At 50.1% G+C, this 15,488-nt stretch overlaps 1 protein-coding gene across 6 annotated transcripts in view; it reads left to right on the top strand.

Moving 5' to 3' along the window:
* LOC144726724 (receptor-type tyrosine-protein phosphatase delta-like) overlaps window positions 1-15,488 on the top strand; it is a 341,659-nt gene that overhangs the window by 304,844 nt on the left and 21,327 nt on the right. For all 6 annotated transcript variants that reach the window (XM_078605566.1, XM_078605565.1, XM_078605563.1 and 3 more), the window contains 4 exons: window positions 372-495; window positions 1,968-2,143; window positions 10,319-10,438; window positions 11,426-11,580. In XM_078605566.1, coding sequence (XP_078461692.1) covers window positions 372-495; window positions 1,968-2,143; window positions 10,319-10,438; window positions 11,426-11,580 — 575 coding nt within the window. The remainder of the gene's footprint in view (window positions 1-371; window positions 496-1,967; window positions 2,144-10,318; window positions 10,439-11,425; window positions 11,581-15,488) is intronic.

The following is a 15,488-nucleotide window of genomic DNA, read 5'->3' as shown; positions in this document are numbered from 1 at the left end:
TCCCACACACTCTCACACTCTCTCACACTCTCTCACACTCTCTCACTCTCTCCCACACTCTCTCACTCTCTCCCACACTCTCTCACTCTCTCTCACACTCTCTCACTCTCTCCCACACTCTCTCACACTGTCTCACACTCTCTCACACTCTCTCACACTCTCTCACACTCTCTCACACTCTCTCACACTCTCTCACACTCTCTCACACTCTCCCACACTCTCTCACTCTCTCCCACACACTCTCACACTCTCTCACACTCTCTCCCACACTCTCTCACACTCTCTCTCCCACTCTCTCCCACACTCTCTCCCACACCGCTGATGCACTTTGACGTTGTCTTTTTTGTCCGCGCGCCTCCCACCAAACGCAGTCAATCGACCCCGGGCAGCAGTTCACGTGGGAGCACTCGAACCTGGAGGTGAACAAGGCGAAGAACCGCTACGCCAACGTCATCGCGTACGACCACTCGCGCGTCATCCTGCAGAGCCTGAGCGGTACGCGGGGGTCTAGAGCGACAGTCACCGCTCGCGAGGAGCCCACGCATCGAGATGATTTTATGAGCAGTGCAATAAAACACCGCACCTGTTACTCTGTCTCTCGGTATAGATAAGGGACTTCAAATAATCCCAACTTTATTGCTTTATAGATTGCATTGATGGGGGGTGGGGGGTTCTCTCATAATATTTTGGCTACCCTTTGTGTAGAGTCTGTGCGTGCGTGTGATGCCCGTCTGTCAGTCAATCTGCCTGACTGCTTCTTTGCCTAAAACCGTTCGTGAGAGTTACAGCAATGCATTGATTCGTACATTGACATCGATTCTTAACCTCTCAATGCGAGCATCGAATCGCTCGAGTAAGAATCTGTGTTTTTCACTTAGTTTTTTTGATTTCCAATGGATTTGTGTGACCACTGATGGCCTCCTAAATACATAACTTTTATAATAGAACAACGGCCCTCAATTGTGACAATTCATCGGATCGCCTGGGAGAGGGGGGTGAATTATCAACACATCTACCGTCTTAAAAAAACATTTCAATTTGACACGCCAAAGCGGGACCGATTTTATGATATATTTGATCTGACTTCGTCTTTTTTTTTTATTTGAACAACAGCGAGGGGAGAAGGAGGGTCCGCTCTGTGGCAAGGAGTCATTTTAACATTCACGTGGAGCTGGTTAAAAGTTGAACCAATATTTGTTTATTGCCTGTGTTGGATAGGAAATGGGGGGTGTCAATTGCCAGAAATTGGCACAGACGTGCAGGCACAACAACGTATTCATCATTTACACGGCCTTGTCACGGGGCAATGTATACAGTAGGCTGACGTATCGGGCAACGGACCTCCTTGAGAGCAGAATGTGCAGACGGGCCTTGGCTTGTTCTGAATGCCAAGAACATTACGAGTGGGCTTTGGGAGGACACATTCGCGAGAAGAGGTGATGGCCGGTGGTCGATACGAATGAAGGAGTGGCATCCAATAGAGAGAACGCACCCAAAAATGCCTCCTCTCTGCAAACGGAGAGTTGGCATCGATTCATGGGTGCAGGAGCGAGGTGGATTTTAGTTTTTTTGCACAGCGGTGACCATAATTTCTGGCCCCCCGGCTTTGCTGTGGACGTCATCCAGCCAGCAACTAGACGGTGGCTGGGTCGACCTGCTGTTCATGTTACATACAGAATGTTTTCTAAATTGAAAACGAATTTCTTTAGAACTCCTTTTTGCGTTTAGTTCGTTGTCCTTGCCCCGCACACTCCGATTAGCAGGGTTGGCCACGTACGGTGCGAAAGAAGTTCAACATACACATACGTACAAATGCACGTACCACAGTCCACCCAGCCATGTAACGTTCCAATTGAGGCCTTACCACAAGCAGGGGAGATGTGCGACTGCATTGGCTACGTTCGCTGCGAAAGAAGTTCAACACGCATACATAGACGTAATCGCTTACGATGTCATTTGAATGACAGGCGTGCAAAACAGCGACTACATCAACGCCAACTACATTGACGGCTACCGCAAGCAGAATGCCTACATCGCCACCCAGGGTCCGCTGCCCGAGACGACCTGCGATTTCTGGAGGATGGTGTGGGAGCAGGGGAGCGTCACGATCGTCATGATGACGCGGCTGGAGGAGAGGGCACGGGTAAGTGCGCGTGTCTGTTGCGCGTGTGCGTGCATTTGTGTCTGTGTGTGCATGTGCTTGCACGTGCGCCTGTGCTTGCACGTGCGCCTGTGCATTCGTGCGCTTGTGCGCTCGTGTGTGTACGGTATGCCCTCGCTATTGTCGAACTTGCTGTCCGCAAAAAATGCATCGGGAACTCTACACGACTGCGTCGAGAGAGAGAGAGAGAAAGAAAGAGATGAGACGAAGTGATGATGCTGCGCATAAGTAAGTTAATTTATAAACTATTATTTAACATTTATATTTATTTACTTAATGTTTATTGTAACCAATTAACTTTTTTGTGTTATTATGATAATGTTCGTGTATTTAATTGCTTTTCTATGTTTTTATTTAATAGAGGTAATTGATTAAAAAGATTTGGTTTCGTCAGACAATATGGTCTGCGAAATGTGCTATTCACAAGCATCCCGCGCGAATAACGAGGGGATGCCGTGTTTGATTTCGTGCGTTCGTGTGTTCGTGTATACGTGAACGTATCTTTCCATGAATCCCTAGAACACTTCCTGCTTCTGCAAGGGATGTCTTTCTTCCGTCAAGGAAATGGCTTCCCTTCAATAGTGGTCTCAATGGGCTGTGGTCTGATTGAGAAAAACGGTCATCTGCCTGTGGATATTACAGGCAAAATGAGCAGTGCACTTCCCGATTTCACAAGTCGATTTTTGATGATTGATGATAAAAAAAAATGTGCCAGTCGAAATGCTTTTCCTCTCAAAATTTAGTGCCGGGCAGTACTCATCTCCTGTGTAGGGCCTTGAACCAGCCGTGACAATTACACATTACTACGCCAATTAAATAAACAGCCGTAGTTGACTTTTAACCGGGAGAGGGATAACAAGTTAAGTAGATCCCCGACTGGGAATTTAATGGGAACCCCTTCGATTAGTAGACATATGTATGTATCTTAAACTTCTTTTGCACCATACGTAGCCAACCGTGCTAATCGGAGGTGCGGGGAAGGACAACAAACGAAATAAATTATTTTGATTTAAAGCTTTCGTGACTGCAGGGATTCATATTATTGGTTCTTTCGGTAAAGTCACGTAGAAGGGTGTGAAAACCACCTGATGATGATTGCTTGAGTTGCAATCGAAACGTCGTGAGACTTTCATTGTTTTATTTTTATTATTTTATTATTTCCCTTCTGCGTGACTTTACCGAAAGAACCAAGAATAACACATTCCTGCGGAGGGAGCTGGTAGGAACGTTGGGTTGCTCGGTCAATGGCCAGGGTCAACGGCGGCGTGGTGTATTCCGCAAATATGCCCGACTGTGAGGGCGGGCACAAGCCGGCGTGAGTAGGTTAAACGTTGAGTTTTATAAGGGCACCACGGGTGACCAGCCCCTCCCCACCCAGCCCCACCCCTTCCACCCCCCACCCAGCCCCCCTTTTCACCCACCCTCCCCACCCAGCCCCTCCCCACCCTCCCCTCTCCACCCAGCCCAACCCCTCCCATTTTTGGATCCACGACGGATGGACGGACACAATAATCCCCTGTGGGCTGGTGGAACCAGATGGTTCCTACCAGTATGAAACAAATGATGATCATGCTCCAGCCACGATGCCGCTCGGGCAGTTAATTTGATTGAGATATTCACATCATGAGAAGCACATTAGCTGCTCAACATGTTGTGACAATTTACCACCAGTTTGGCACACGTGTTCCCAGTACTAGAGGTACTGGATATAGGGTCACAGTGACTGCAGGCCTTAGATTTGTCAGTAAATTGGCATGCCTCTCATGGGTGACAAGAGGAAGGGACATTCCTGCCCAAGAAATTACACAATAAGTGATGACCGAACTCGTTGAATGTCCACGGAATTAACGAATGTTCTGTGCTCGTCCGAATACGATTCTTAAAATAATTATGGTGGTTGGGGGCGGAGGATGGGGGTGGTGGTGGTGGAGTGGGAGGACTAAGAGACTCCTAGAGGAGGAGTCGCGTGCGGTAAGATGTCACTTAACGGAGCCTGATATCCTGGCAGCGTGAACGCCAGCCAGAATATTATAAAGTCGCTCTCATTGTGTTCAGTTGGTTGTCCTTCCCCGGCACCACCGATTAGCACGGTTGGCGATGTACGGTGCGAACGAAGTTGAACATACATTGCACACAAGGTGCTATCCACAAATGAACCGCAATACCTTGCTGATCTCGTCAGGAAGCATAAACCATCACGCAAACAGCCTCGCAATGGCTTTTGGCTAACCATCAATCATGGCTTTGGATGACGATGAGAAGCTGGTCCTGCACTTGCTACTCTGCTTTTGTGGAAATCTCTTAGAATGGTGGGTATGATGGAGGGGCACCACGGTGGCGAGATGTTAACTCCCTCGCCTGGTATACCGGTGGTCGTGGGTTCGATCCCGACTCTGACGCCTGTACATTTGGAGTTTGCATGTCTCCTCTCAGCTTGGTCGCGTGGTCTTTTCTCCGGCTCCTCCGATTTTCCCCTCCACGTGATAAGTCACTTTGTTAGCTATCATTTGTGGCCAGGTCACTCCTGAAAAAGAGCTACATAGCTCAGTTGGCCTTAGCTGATGAAAGAAAAACATATTTCTAGTTCCCAGCCTTCAGTGCTGAAGCCTTGTTTAATTTGGAGTAACGAATTACTGTGCCGTGATTGATGGTAATTATGCTGCTTCCCACGCTCAAACCGCAACTATTTTTTTTATCTTGTACCAAACTACGTATTTTTTACATGTACTTCGCTGATAAATTAGGTGATGAGGTATTTCATAAAGTCTCCGGCCAGCTGGCACCACTGGTGTCTCGAAATCAGAAAGTTGTGACTTCCAATCTCCGTCAGAGGTCAACTCGGGGCATCAACCCTCCTCTGGGGGTGACCAAGATAAAGTAGCACTTCGTGCGCAAGTGAGCAGCGGTTCTCCTATGCATTCACCCACCCCCGCCGTAGGAATGTGGAATTTCCACGAGTGGCTCCAGGAGATGCTCCAGACTCATTCGGGCCAGAAACCACTTCGCTTGTTGTTGTTTTTGTTGTAAAGCTCCGACGATTTTTCCCGACGCGTTGACTCGCGGGCTTCTTAGCGTATTGCTGCAGTGACCTAAATTGACCCAAGTGCACTCGAATTATGGCAAACTGTGGGTGCCATCTGTCATTTAGTATTTTTCCGAGCATATGGCACGTTCCACATTATTTAATTAGAATTTTCTTCATCCGCATAATCATGACCGTGCGTTTATCCCACCCTCTGCGAACACAATGCGCCGTGAAGCCGTGATCATTCTTTAACCGTCAGATTTCCGCGCATGATCCGCGTAACGCGAGCCTCTAAAACCCGCAAATGAATCCATAAAACCGGTCGTGTGAAGATGGGAAAAGCCATAAGCAAGATGTTGCATCGCAGATGCCTCGCCTGCCACAAATTAACGGATCCGTTCACTTTCAACCGCCTCCTGTGCTCGTCAGCCCTCCGTCATTGTTTTTTCGGGTCGGGGTGCCGCACCGTGCGGCGTGATGTCCCGACGTGGCACTCCACGCCGTAACCGGTCCGTGTCAATAAGAAAATCCTACAACGACCAGGAGGGAAGAGAGTTGCAAGTAAATACATTGCCTTGATTTGGTGTATTCAGCATTTAATTTCATCCTGAACAGTCCAAAATGCTGTTTCTGGGAATTATCTATCTCAGATAATTTTGTCCTCGTGATACTTACTGTGTCCTCGTGGTATTATAGGAATATAAGGTACACTAATGTATAATTATTAGGGATAGGCATAGCTTGTACTCTCGTGGTAGTGCCTTATGCTGATAATCACCATTGAAATTAAGCCCCTGGGGTGTATTAATACTCTACAAAAAAAAACCTCATGGGCTTTTAACGTCACGGGAAGACTTGCAGATTTCACGGGCCAGCAGCTCCCTCGAAAAGGAGGTGAAATTTGGCAAGAGCAGGACAAGTTGACAACGCTAGTCCTGGGGGATTCTAAATTTCGATTTTAAGCTTTCGTGACTGCAGGGATTCATCTTCTTGGTTTTTTCGGTAAAGTCACGTAGAAGGGAAGTAATTAAATAATAAAAATAAAACATAATAAACCCCCCCCCCCGCCCACCTCCTACGCATTTACCATGAATATGCTAAATTCCTCTTGATATGCACATTCTTTTGTTAAGGCGCTCTTCTTACACCCCCAACTCAGCTTATATATAAGCTCCTAGCTGGGGGATTCTCTTCAGTCCCTGAAGAAGCCCCCAGTGCACGCGGGAGAGTGAAGCGCCGGACACACCGTGTGCCAAGCAGCAGCACGCAGCACGCAGCACGACCCCGAAAACACAGCGGGGGGGGGGGGGTGAGAGCAACGTAGCGCGACCCTCCGCGGTGTCATCAACCCGAGGTGGCTGTCGAGCGACAGACACGCCCATGCATTACGGGGCGTCGCGCAGAGCAATAAATAAGGGGTTTTCGAACGTGTTGACAGTCGAGAAGATCAGCGGAGCGAGACTTTTCTGGCCACACCGTCCCCAGGTCGGACACTGATCCAGAGATTTGGGTGCCGGCCTGTCGTTATTATTCTGCCTTTAATATCGGCTTAGTGCCACTCGGGTGAAAATTGCACGAGCAAAGAGGGACCACCACCCTGAGCCAACAGCACTCCCTCTGATTTTTAGTCGAAATTCACAAACCAGTAAGACTCAAAGTGGGGGGGGGGGGGGGGGATTTGTTGACTGAGGATCCATAGCTCGTTCTCGCTTGTTAATTCACCACGTGCGAAGGCCCTAATTGCTTAAATAAGGTCTATTGTTCTCACGTTGCCCCCCTGTGCTGCAGCTTAATTACGTGACGCATTAACAAAAGCTCTGTTGGGAAGTCGCCCCGGGAATTTAATGTGGATATAGATTCAAGCGTAGCCAGGGATTGATTGAGTTAGAATAATACAAAAAAAAATCATAGCCCGTTGTCAATCCACTGCTAAATGAAAGCTTCCGCATGCCACGCGGCTTACCAGGGATTGTTGGCCCTATTTCACCACGCTGGTCATGTGGGGTCTCCTGGACCCGTTTTAGATATCGCTGTCCACCGATGTTCGGCCTTTGACGAAATCGCCCTAAATGTGCCTGATCCCGTCATGCCTCAAGGGGGTTCAAGAGAGTTGACCCTGCACAGCGCTTGGATGGACGACCTCTAGGCACACAAATGCAGGTGCAGCAGCTGCTGCGGGCAGGAGAGAGGGCATTGCAACTAAACCCAACTGTTGTGCTGTGTTTCCCCCCCCCCCCCACAACCACCAGCGCGCACTGACCAGTGTGGTGAGGTATGGTCAAATGACTCTCACGTTCTGCACGGAGTAGGGAGGCCCCATTCCATCCAGCAGCAGATCGATAAATTAGCTGGGTCGTGTAATGGCGTTGGGCGTGGTTCATAGCACGCGGTGCGCTAACCGGTGTGCCTCCACATCACCGCCACCCCCCGCGGTTTTACTCCTCGGCTCCCACGGATAATTCCTACCTCATGCACCCCCCCCCCCCCCGCGTAAATCACACGGCCCCCCCCCGCCACCCCCCCCTCCTCCTCTGCCCCCCCCCCCATCCCCCATCTGTCTTTTTGGCTCAAAATAGCCAAAGCTCTAAATCTGCAGTTGCCACCGCCGTGGGGCGACGTGTGACGAGACGAGCTCGAGAAGTGATGGCACCACGGCAACTTACCTCGGAAAAAGGACAACCTCCTGAAGGCAGGCAGATGGCGCAGATTCTCGTCATGCTGAGACAGCGAGGGGGCGCGCGCTCTCGCGACACAGAGTAATTGGTGGAACGAAGCGAATGAGTTACATATGTGCGCGAGAAGAATGTCGTGGATTTATTTTCGCTGTTTAATTAAGACAAAATGCATTCGTGGGATGATTGCCACTTAATTAATGCAATTCTGCCAAGGCAAAATGTTTAAAGCTGCGGGAAAAAAGGACATTATTTTGATCAGCTCATTGTGCCTCGCGCAGCCTAAGTAAGATATAGCGAAATAAAACAACTGCGACGCCGTGGTTCTTTGTGCTGATGGGCCATGGTGTCGAGAGAGGGCACTTGCCAATGACATCTGGTAAAACAGCAGTGTTTGTTTAGCGATCCTGCCTCTAATCATGAGCCACATGAGGACAAAACTGGCTGAGTGTTTAAACAAATTCCACCAGTTCACGTGAGTGTGGAGGGGGCGGATAGGAACCAATAGACTAGGAAATACATACGCTCTCCTCTTTCACAGCTGCTGCCACTGTGGTTGTAACTGTCAGCACACTGGACTTGCAACTCAGAGTTTGCCGGTTCGATCTCCCCGGCAGTATAAATGGCGACAGTAGGTGCTGTGTGGTGGGGTCAAGTACGTGTACTTCCGCCTCCTCCGTGATGTCTGGCCAAAATGGAGAAGGTTAGGCCAAAAAAAAAAAACCTGCAGTGGTCCTCTCGAGCTCACTCCCTTGGGTGGGGGGAGGTGGGGAGGCCTTTTCACCAGGAGTGATGCAGGGAAAGCAGTTGCAAATCTGCACCTTTACCTTTGGCACGGAGAGAGCTGCGGCGATGCTGCGCATGCCAATGAGGATGCAATGGCCTAGGCTTTGCCCCTGTCTCCAGGAGCGTCCCTAATCTCATGTGCAGCTCGAGAACACTGCGAACATCACATTACATCAAATCAATTACGGAACAACTTTGCACCTTTCCTTCCTTGCACCAGACAGTGGCTGACTGCCATCGTCAGCCACAGTTCACAGGTGCTTGGGTCGCTGGTAGCGGCAGGCCTTCTTCATATATTCGGCGTTATGCTCTCGCCTTCACCGAAATCTCATCAAGCAAATGCAATATCTGAAAGAAAAGAACGGCGCGCACACCAGGCATCGCCTGACAGTGGTTTCTTTGCCGTGATTTGTTTTGTCCCTCTGGCAAGAATGTGGAACAGTTCCAAAATGCAGAGACCATCGAGTGTCACACGCAGTTTTTTTCGGCGAGCATTGAAAATCGTTTCGACGTGAAGACGCTCAACTTTGCTTTCATTCCGGGGAGATCTCGGGCCCAATATGAAAACAAAAAACTAAAACACCGCAACCGACCCCTTGAAAATCTTTTTGAGGAATGATTCACGAGCAGGTGACGCTTAACAAAGTGAACTAATGACGCAGGTGGAAATTAGCCGAAGCCACGAGTGAATGCACAACACGGGGACCTTTTCCTAGGAACAAAATTGAGCAATTAGAGATAAAGAAGACTAAAGTAGAGGGCTCGCAATTACACTCGAATGGGGTGAGCGTAGGGGGCAGAGCAACCTTTTTAACGGGGGTAATTTTTGCGCACGCTGAAAAAATGTTGAATTAGCTTTTCACCGAAAGGCTTTCACTATAATAGGTTATTGCTGGCTCAGATAAATGTATGCCATATGATGTGTGGGTGGCAATTATAGGACAACCAAGCTATTGAAAATTACATTCCGTAAAATCATGTATCTTAATCCATTAGAGCTGGAATTATGGGAATTAGGCAAATTATCGGTGGGGGGGGGGGGGGTCCCAAAAGTTAATTAATTAGCAGTTTGAAATTCCCAACTAATTTCTATTATTCGGCGAGAATTAGACATAGCAATAGCAATTTAATATAGCTCCAAAGGCTACATTTCCGTGGGATTAAGTCAACTCGAGCGAGAGAGAGGAGCTCTGACCGTGGCTCTTCTTCCCCAGAACACGTGCAATCATTATCGCAGCAACCCGTCACGTGGGTTGAGAGAGCGAGCCCTTCGCCCCTGCACGCGCCCTCGTGGTCACGCTACTGGAAGACACGCGCGCGCTCGCAAGCACGTGCCGCATGACACATCGTGCCACGTTAGTACAGCTGCCACTGGGAGGGGGGTGGGCGGCCCGGGGGGGGGGGGGTGGCGGCTGGTGGGGGGGGGGGCAGCCGGAGGAGGGGGGGGGGGTCCCCTTGGCGAGACTGCAACGAGGGGCATTGGAACGGAGTGACACGAAACGTGTGACCCAAGACGCTTTTTGTATTTGCTTGCACGTCAGCGGCACGCGCGCTTGCAAACCTCTTTCTCCTTAGGCCTCGTGCCGGTGTAGCGACGTTGTTTTATTTTTTTTGCGCGGCGAACACCGACGGCTCCGTCAATGTTACCGCTCGGCGTGCCGTGTCCGGCTGCAGGTGAAGTGTGAGCAGTACTGGCCGAGCCGCGGGGCGGAGACGTACGCGACGATACACGTGTCGCTGCTCGACTCGCTGGAGCTCGCCACGTACCACGTCCGCACCTTCAGCCTCGGCAAGGTGAGGGCACTTTGTGGCAGTGGTGCGCGAAAAACAGCGGCGGCAACGGGAACGAAACAAACGGCGTGAGCCACAAAGGGGTGGTGATGTCACCGCGGCGATTGTGCCAGGCTAGGTGCACGTTCACAACAAACCAAAAAAATTGCCCTGTGTAGCATTTACAGGCCGTTCGGGCAAGTGCTGTTAGCGAGCACCTATGAAGGCCAGGAAGGTAAATGACCGGGTGGGTGGCCAACACCATGCACAGCCGCTTTTGTCTCCCCAGTTGCGATGTTTGCAACACACCACGTACTCATTTGAGGCTAGGTCGACTTAAAGGAGGCCCAGGACCAGTTCATATAATCGTCACTTGGTTATGGCCGTGAGAATGAATCGAACTCGGGGCGCCAGGTTCATAGCGCAGTGCGCTAACTACTCCGCCACCTCTCCCCACACACGTGCACACGTACATACACACATACACGCGTGCATACGTTACATACATTTTGCACATTAAGTATGCATGCCGTTCTTATAGTGTGCACGCTATCACGAAGGTGGCATCCTCAAGTCTCCATTTGCTTTACAGAACAGATGGGTACCAGCCTGGCAGTTGGGGCGACGTTGCCGTGTGGTTTTCAAATTAGTCAAGAGTTGGACCGTGACACAGGGCACACATGGCCTTATCCTGTTTGGAATAACATTACGGGATGTTTAACCTCCGCTGTGACGCGGATAGCGAACATTTTAGTGGGGGGTTTTTTTGCGCGCTCCTCAGGACCCTCGTGAAAAGGACTTAAGGCTTGGTGAAGATGAAAGAAATGTCATTTTCCGTAGCATCACCATTGATGTATTCAACAGTGCGACGCATCCCCGATGGCTCATTTCCCCAGACCTTAAACCACCTGCACAGGTGAACCACCTTCTTGCAACTCCCCCCACCCCACCTAATTAAACCCCTGCACACCCCCCCCCACCCCTCACTCCTCCCCCACCTCGGTTCACCAGACGGGCTCCAGCGAGAAGCGTGAGGTGCGGCAGTTCCAGTTCACGGCGTGGCCGGACCACGGCGTCCCCGAGTATCCGACGCCCTTCCTCGCGTTCCTGCGGCGCGTCAAGGCCTGCAACCCGCCCGACGTGGGGCCCATGGTGGTGCACTGCAGGTCAGTGAGCCGGCCAGCCAATTAAGCAGCGAATTGGTCGGCCAGTTAGTCAGTCAGCCAGCCTGCCAGCAAGTGCTGAGCGACATGAACCACCGTGTGAAGTGTGTACCAGTGTGCAGGTCGTACGCATAGAGCAACAATGACGGATGTTGGTTTTGCGTCGTATGGGCACTTACGTGGCCCAGTGATAGCATGTGTGCGTGCGTTGAGCAGTAGTGTGGCGGTTAGCACTACGCTGTGCTGTGAACCCAGCAACACGAGCTTGATTCCAGCTCACGGCCAACACCAGTGACGATTAAATGATCCGTATCGGTCCGGTCCTTCCCTAGGTCGACTTGGCCGCAATTGAGTACCTGGTGCGGTGTGTAAACATCGCCATTAGGGAGACAAAGGTGGTCAGAAGTGGTGCTAGCCACCCACCTCCTATGCGCCGTGCCGGCCTTAATAGGTGCTCACCAACAGCACTTGCCTCCAGCGGTCTGTTAAGGCTGCACAGGGATCTTTGTCTTTGTGTCTATACGCATGTGTGCTCCACGTACCTTCAGCAGGGTCAGATGCAGTCGACCCAGTCGGCGTACTAGGGGAGGCGTAGGGGTCTGCTTTGATGATAGGCCTCGCCTTGCCGATAACCCAAGCCAACGCTAACCACCGCTTCTTGAAGAAGAAGCGTCCTGGCGTTGGAGGATTTGGGGTGGTCAAGGTCAGCGTCGTTAGAATGTCAAGGTCGCGCACAACGACATCGCCAACGTTGAAGCCGACTTTGGTCGATGTCCCCGTCCCCCCCCCCAAACTCGGTAACAATACGCGAGGAACGCGTCACGTGGTGCAGAGGCTGCGGTAAGTACAAAGATCCTACAGCCAAATCGCCCCCAGCTCAATGGATCTCGGAAGCTGAAGAGAGACGGGGGGGGTGGGGGGAGGAAATCGGTTAGTCCTGGGATGCGAGGTGACCAGGAGTTTGCCACGAGTGTTGCAGGTGTGGGGCTGTGGTGTGGCCATTTGTGTTGGGGGGGGGGGGGGAAGAAAACAACAGCATCCCAATGCAGCGTCTCTCGCGTCAACTTCATTGGCATGCGGCAAAGAAAATGTCAGTGGACTTCCGATGTGTACTTGGTCTCGTCAATTGATGGAGGCTTTACGCGTGTTTGAATGTATTCACGCAAAGAGGTGGTGAATGCGACGGTGTAATTGTCGTCATCAATACTCGTCCGCAAGAGTCAACACAGAAATGCGGCTTTGTGGGGGCTGACATCGGTAGCAGCAGCAATGATCTATCCACCGTTGGATGATGCCTCCCCACGCCATCGCCTAGCTCTCTCATGGTCTTGTGATACAAAAAAATCCATCCGTGCGCGAGCTGAATTCGTCACTTTACCTTCGTGGGAATAACCTATGTGTGTATTGCGTGTGCATGCATGTGGAACTTCTTTCACACCGTACGTAACCAACCGTGCTGCATAGGTAAGCACCCCCCCCCCCCTTCGGGCGTAAGTCCTGGCATCCGTGTGCCCCAATTCGATGAAGCCCTTCGACTCTGTTCTGTGAAGTGGCATTTCTTCAAAGAAAGTTTTTTTTTTATTCTTTTATTTAGATAACAGCAACGGCGTCCGGGTCTTGCAAGATAGACGCGAACCAGTTTGCGGGCGCCGCGCTTTACCCATCCGCTTGGCTGCGTTGCCCGTTGCCATAAAATGGACCGCTCGCGAAGAAGTAATGAGGGGTCGTCCGTCGTAGCGTGGAATGGCTAATCGGCGGTACGGGGCCGCCCCGTGCAGTCCGGACCGTGGCGGCACTCCCAGCTTCCCCCCCCCCCCCTCTCCCAATAAATTGCACCCATTAGCGTTGCCTTAATTACGGCAATCATTCATGCATTAATGAGCCGGCCTAATTGCACTATCAAACGAAGTAATTTCCAAGAATAAAAAAAAAATCATTTTTACAAGTTGTTTCTTGTCGTTTTTTTTTACACAGACATGCAACAACATTTTTTAAAGTGTGCACTTAAGCGGGAGTCAAGTACATTTCTGCGGAAAGGAATTGCGTCGCTTATTTACGTGTTCTGGGCGCGGGGTGGTGGGGTGGTTTCCACCCACCGCTTTTCACGAATATAAACAGCGCCAACCCCCCACAGCGTGCGCCGTTACCTGTAAACCGCTATTAATTGCCTCGGCTCTTTCGCCCAACGGTGTTTTATAGATGTCGCGGTTAGAACTCGGATAGCTGTAACCTTGCCCAAGACACGGGCCATTTCGTCCCATCGAGCCGCGTCTGACAATCAGTTGTGGTTTATCGTTCGTTTGTTTTCACCGACTCGTGAGATGGACCGTGAAAATATTTATGGACGGCGGTGATGGTGGGAACGATAATTAATTATTTAAAATAAATAGAAACGTCATTTCGTTTATATTTCAGTGTCCCGTCATGCTCGCATACGATTTTTTTGTGAATGTCATTCTAATCGCCTCGCCTTTATTTGTTTGTACAGACAGCGATGATTGTTTTGGAGGCTCTGCCGCCTCTGAAAAGTGTTGCCTGCAATTTTGTTAAAGTCAGTGCACAACGTAAAGGGTTGCTTTTTTACTTTCATTATAATAATGATTTATTGTTAAGCCTCGTGATTGTTTAGAAAGATGATAAATTAATCGAATTGCACTTGAGGTATAATTAATTATGCTTCATACAAACTCGACACTGATTTATTTAACCCTAGCACAATGCCGTTCTGTCGACGTTTCATGCAGAGCATAACGTTACGTTAATTAACCGATAAAATATTGATCTTTACGCTTCGCGATGGATTAATTTCAACGTGCACGCAACAATCTGTTGTTTTCTTTTTGTGGCCTCTAATTAGTTCCACGTCATCCGGGCAGCCACGAGGGGTGCTACATCTTAAGATCTCGATTTCTCTATCAAAATCAGTTCAAGCCTCCCGTGAATCACGTGACTTCTGTGTGGCCACTCCCACTGGGGATTCCTCCCGCCCACTGTGAAAACAGATGCCGCTCCGTGCAGCGTCGAGGCCCTTATGCAGCCTCTTCCTGCCCATCCTCTCCCTCTCCTGACCCGTGGCTCCCGTTTCTCCATTAATTTTACATCTTTTCCTCTTAGCTCCCACTCTTTATTTTCTCTCCTCCCTTCCCCATTCCTTTTACTCTTTCCCATTTTGTTACATCCTTACCTCCACTTCCTTTCCCATAGTGTGTGCCATGGGTTCAAAGGTGCGAGTTCCCCAAAATGGAACCAAATGAATGTGGAGCTTCGGTCCCTGAATTGTGAAAATTCATCGAGTCGCGAGGAGAGAGAGAAACAAATACAGACCATGTTTTTGTGCTCCAGGTGTAATGTCGATTATTAATGCTGACGATGCTTGCGTGGAAATTTGCGTGCATAACAATTCACCAGTTACAATGAATGCTAAGCGTGTTTAATTAGTTGCAAAATGTTACACGTAGGCTAATGGTGTGAGCAAAATGCAAAAAAAAAGTAAACATTTTCATTACCATTCTCGAATAATATCACGGGCCGGGAATAATGACATTTCGTCAACATTTATTTGGGGGTGGTGGGGGGGGGGTCTTCTGTTCCTCCCTTTATACAACCCCCATATATTCTCCCTTGCCCAGCCTGCTGCTACTCCCTGCCCACTTCCTTCAGCTACGACATGGGCTACCGCAACCCCTATCACCACCCAGACCCCTATCACTACCCCTATCACTACCCCAACCCCTATCACTACCCAGACCCCTATCACTACCCCTATCACTACCCCAACCCCTACCCCAACCCCTATCACCATCCATACCCCTATCACTACCCCTATCACTACCCCAACTCCTATCACCACCCATACCCCTATCACTCCCTCTATCACTACCCCAACCCCTATCACTACCCAGACCCCTATC

The sequence above is a fragment of the Lampetra planeri genome, chromosome 24 (assembly GCF_965212315.1).
Source record: "Lampetra planeri chromosome 24, kcLamPlan1.2.h2, whole genome shotgun sequence".
NCBI lineage: Eukaryota > Metazoa > Chordata > Hyperoartia > Petromyzontiformes > Petromyzontidae > Lampetra > Lampetra planeri.
This window is presented reverse-complemented; position numbering and strand designations above follow the sequence as displayed.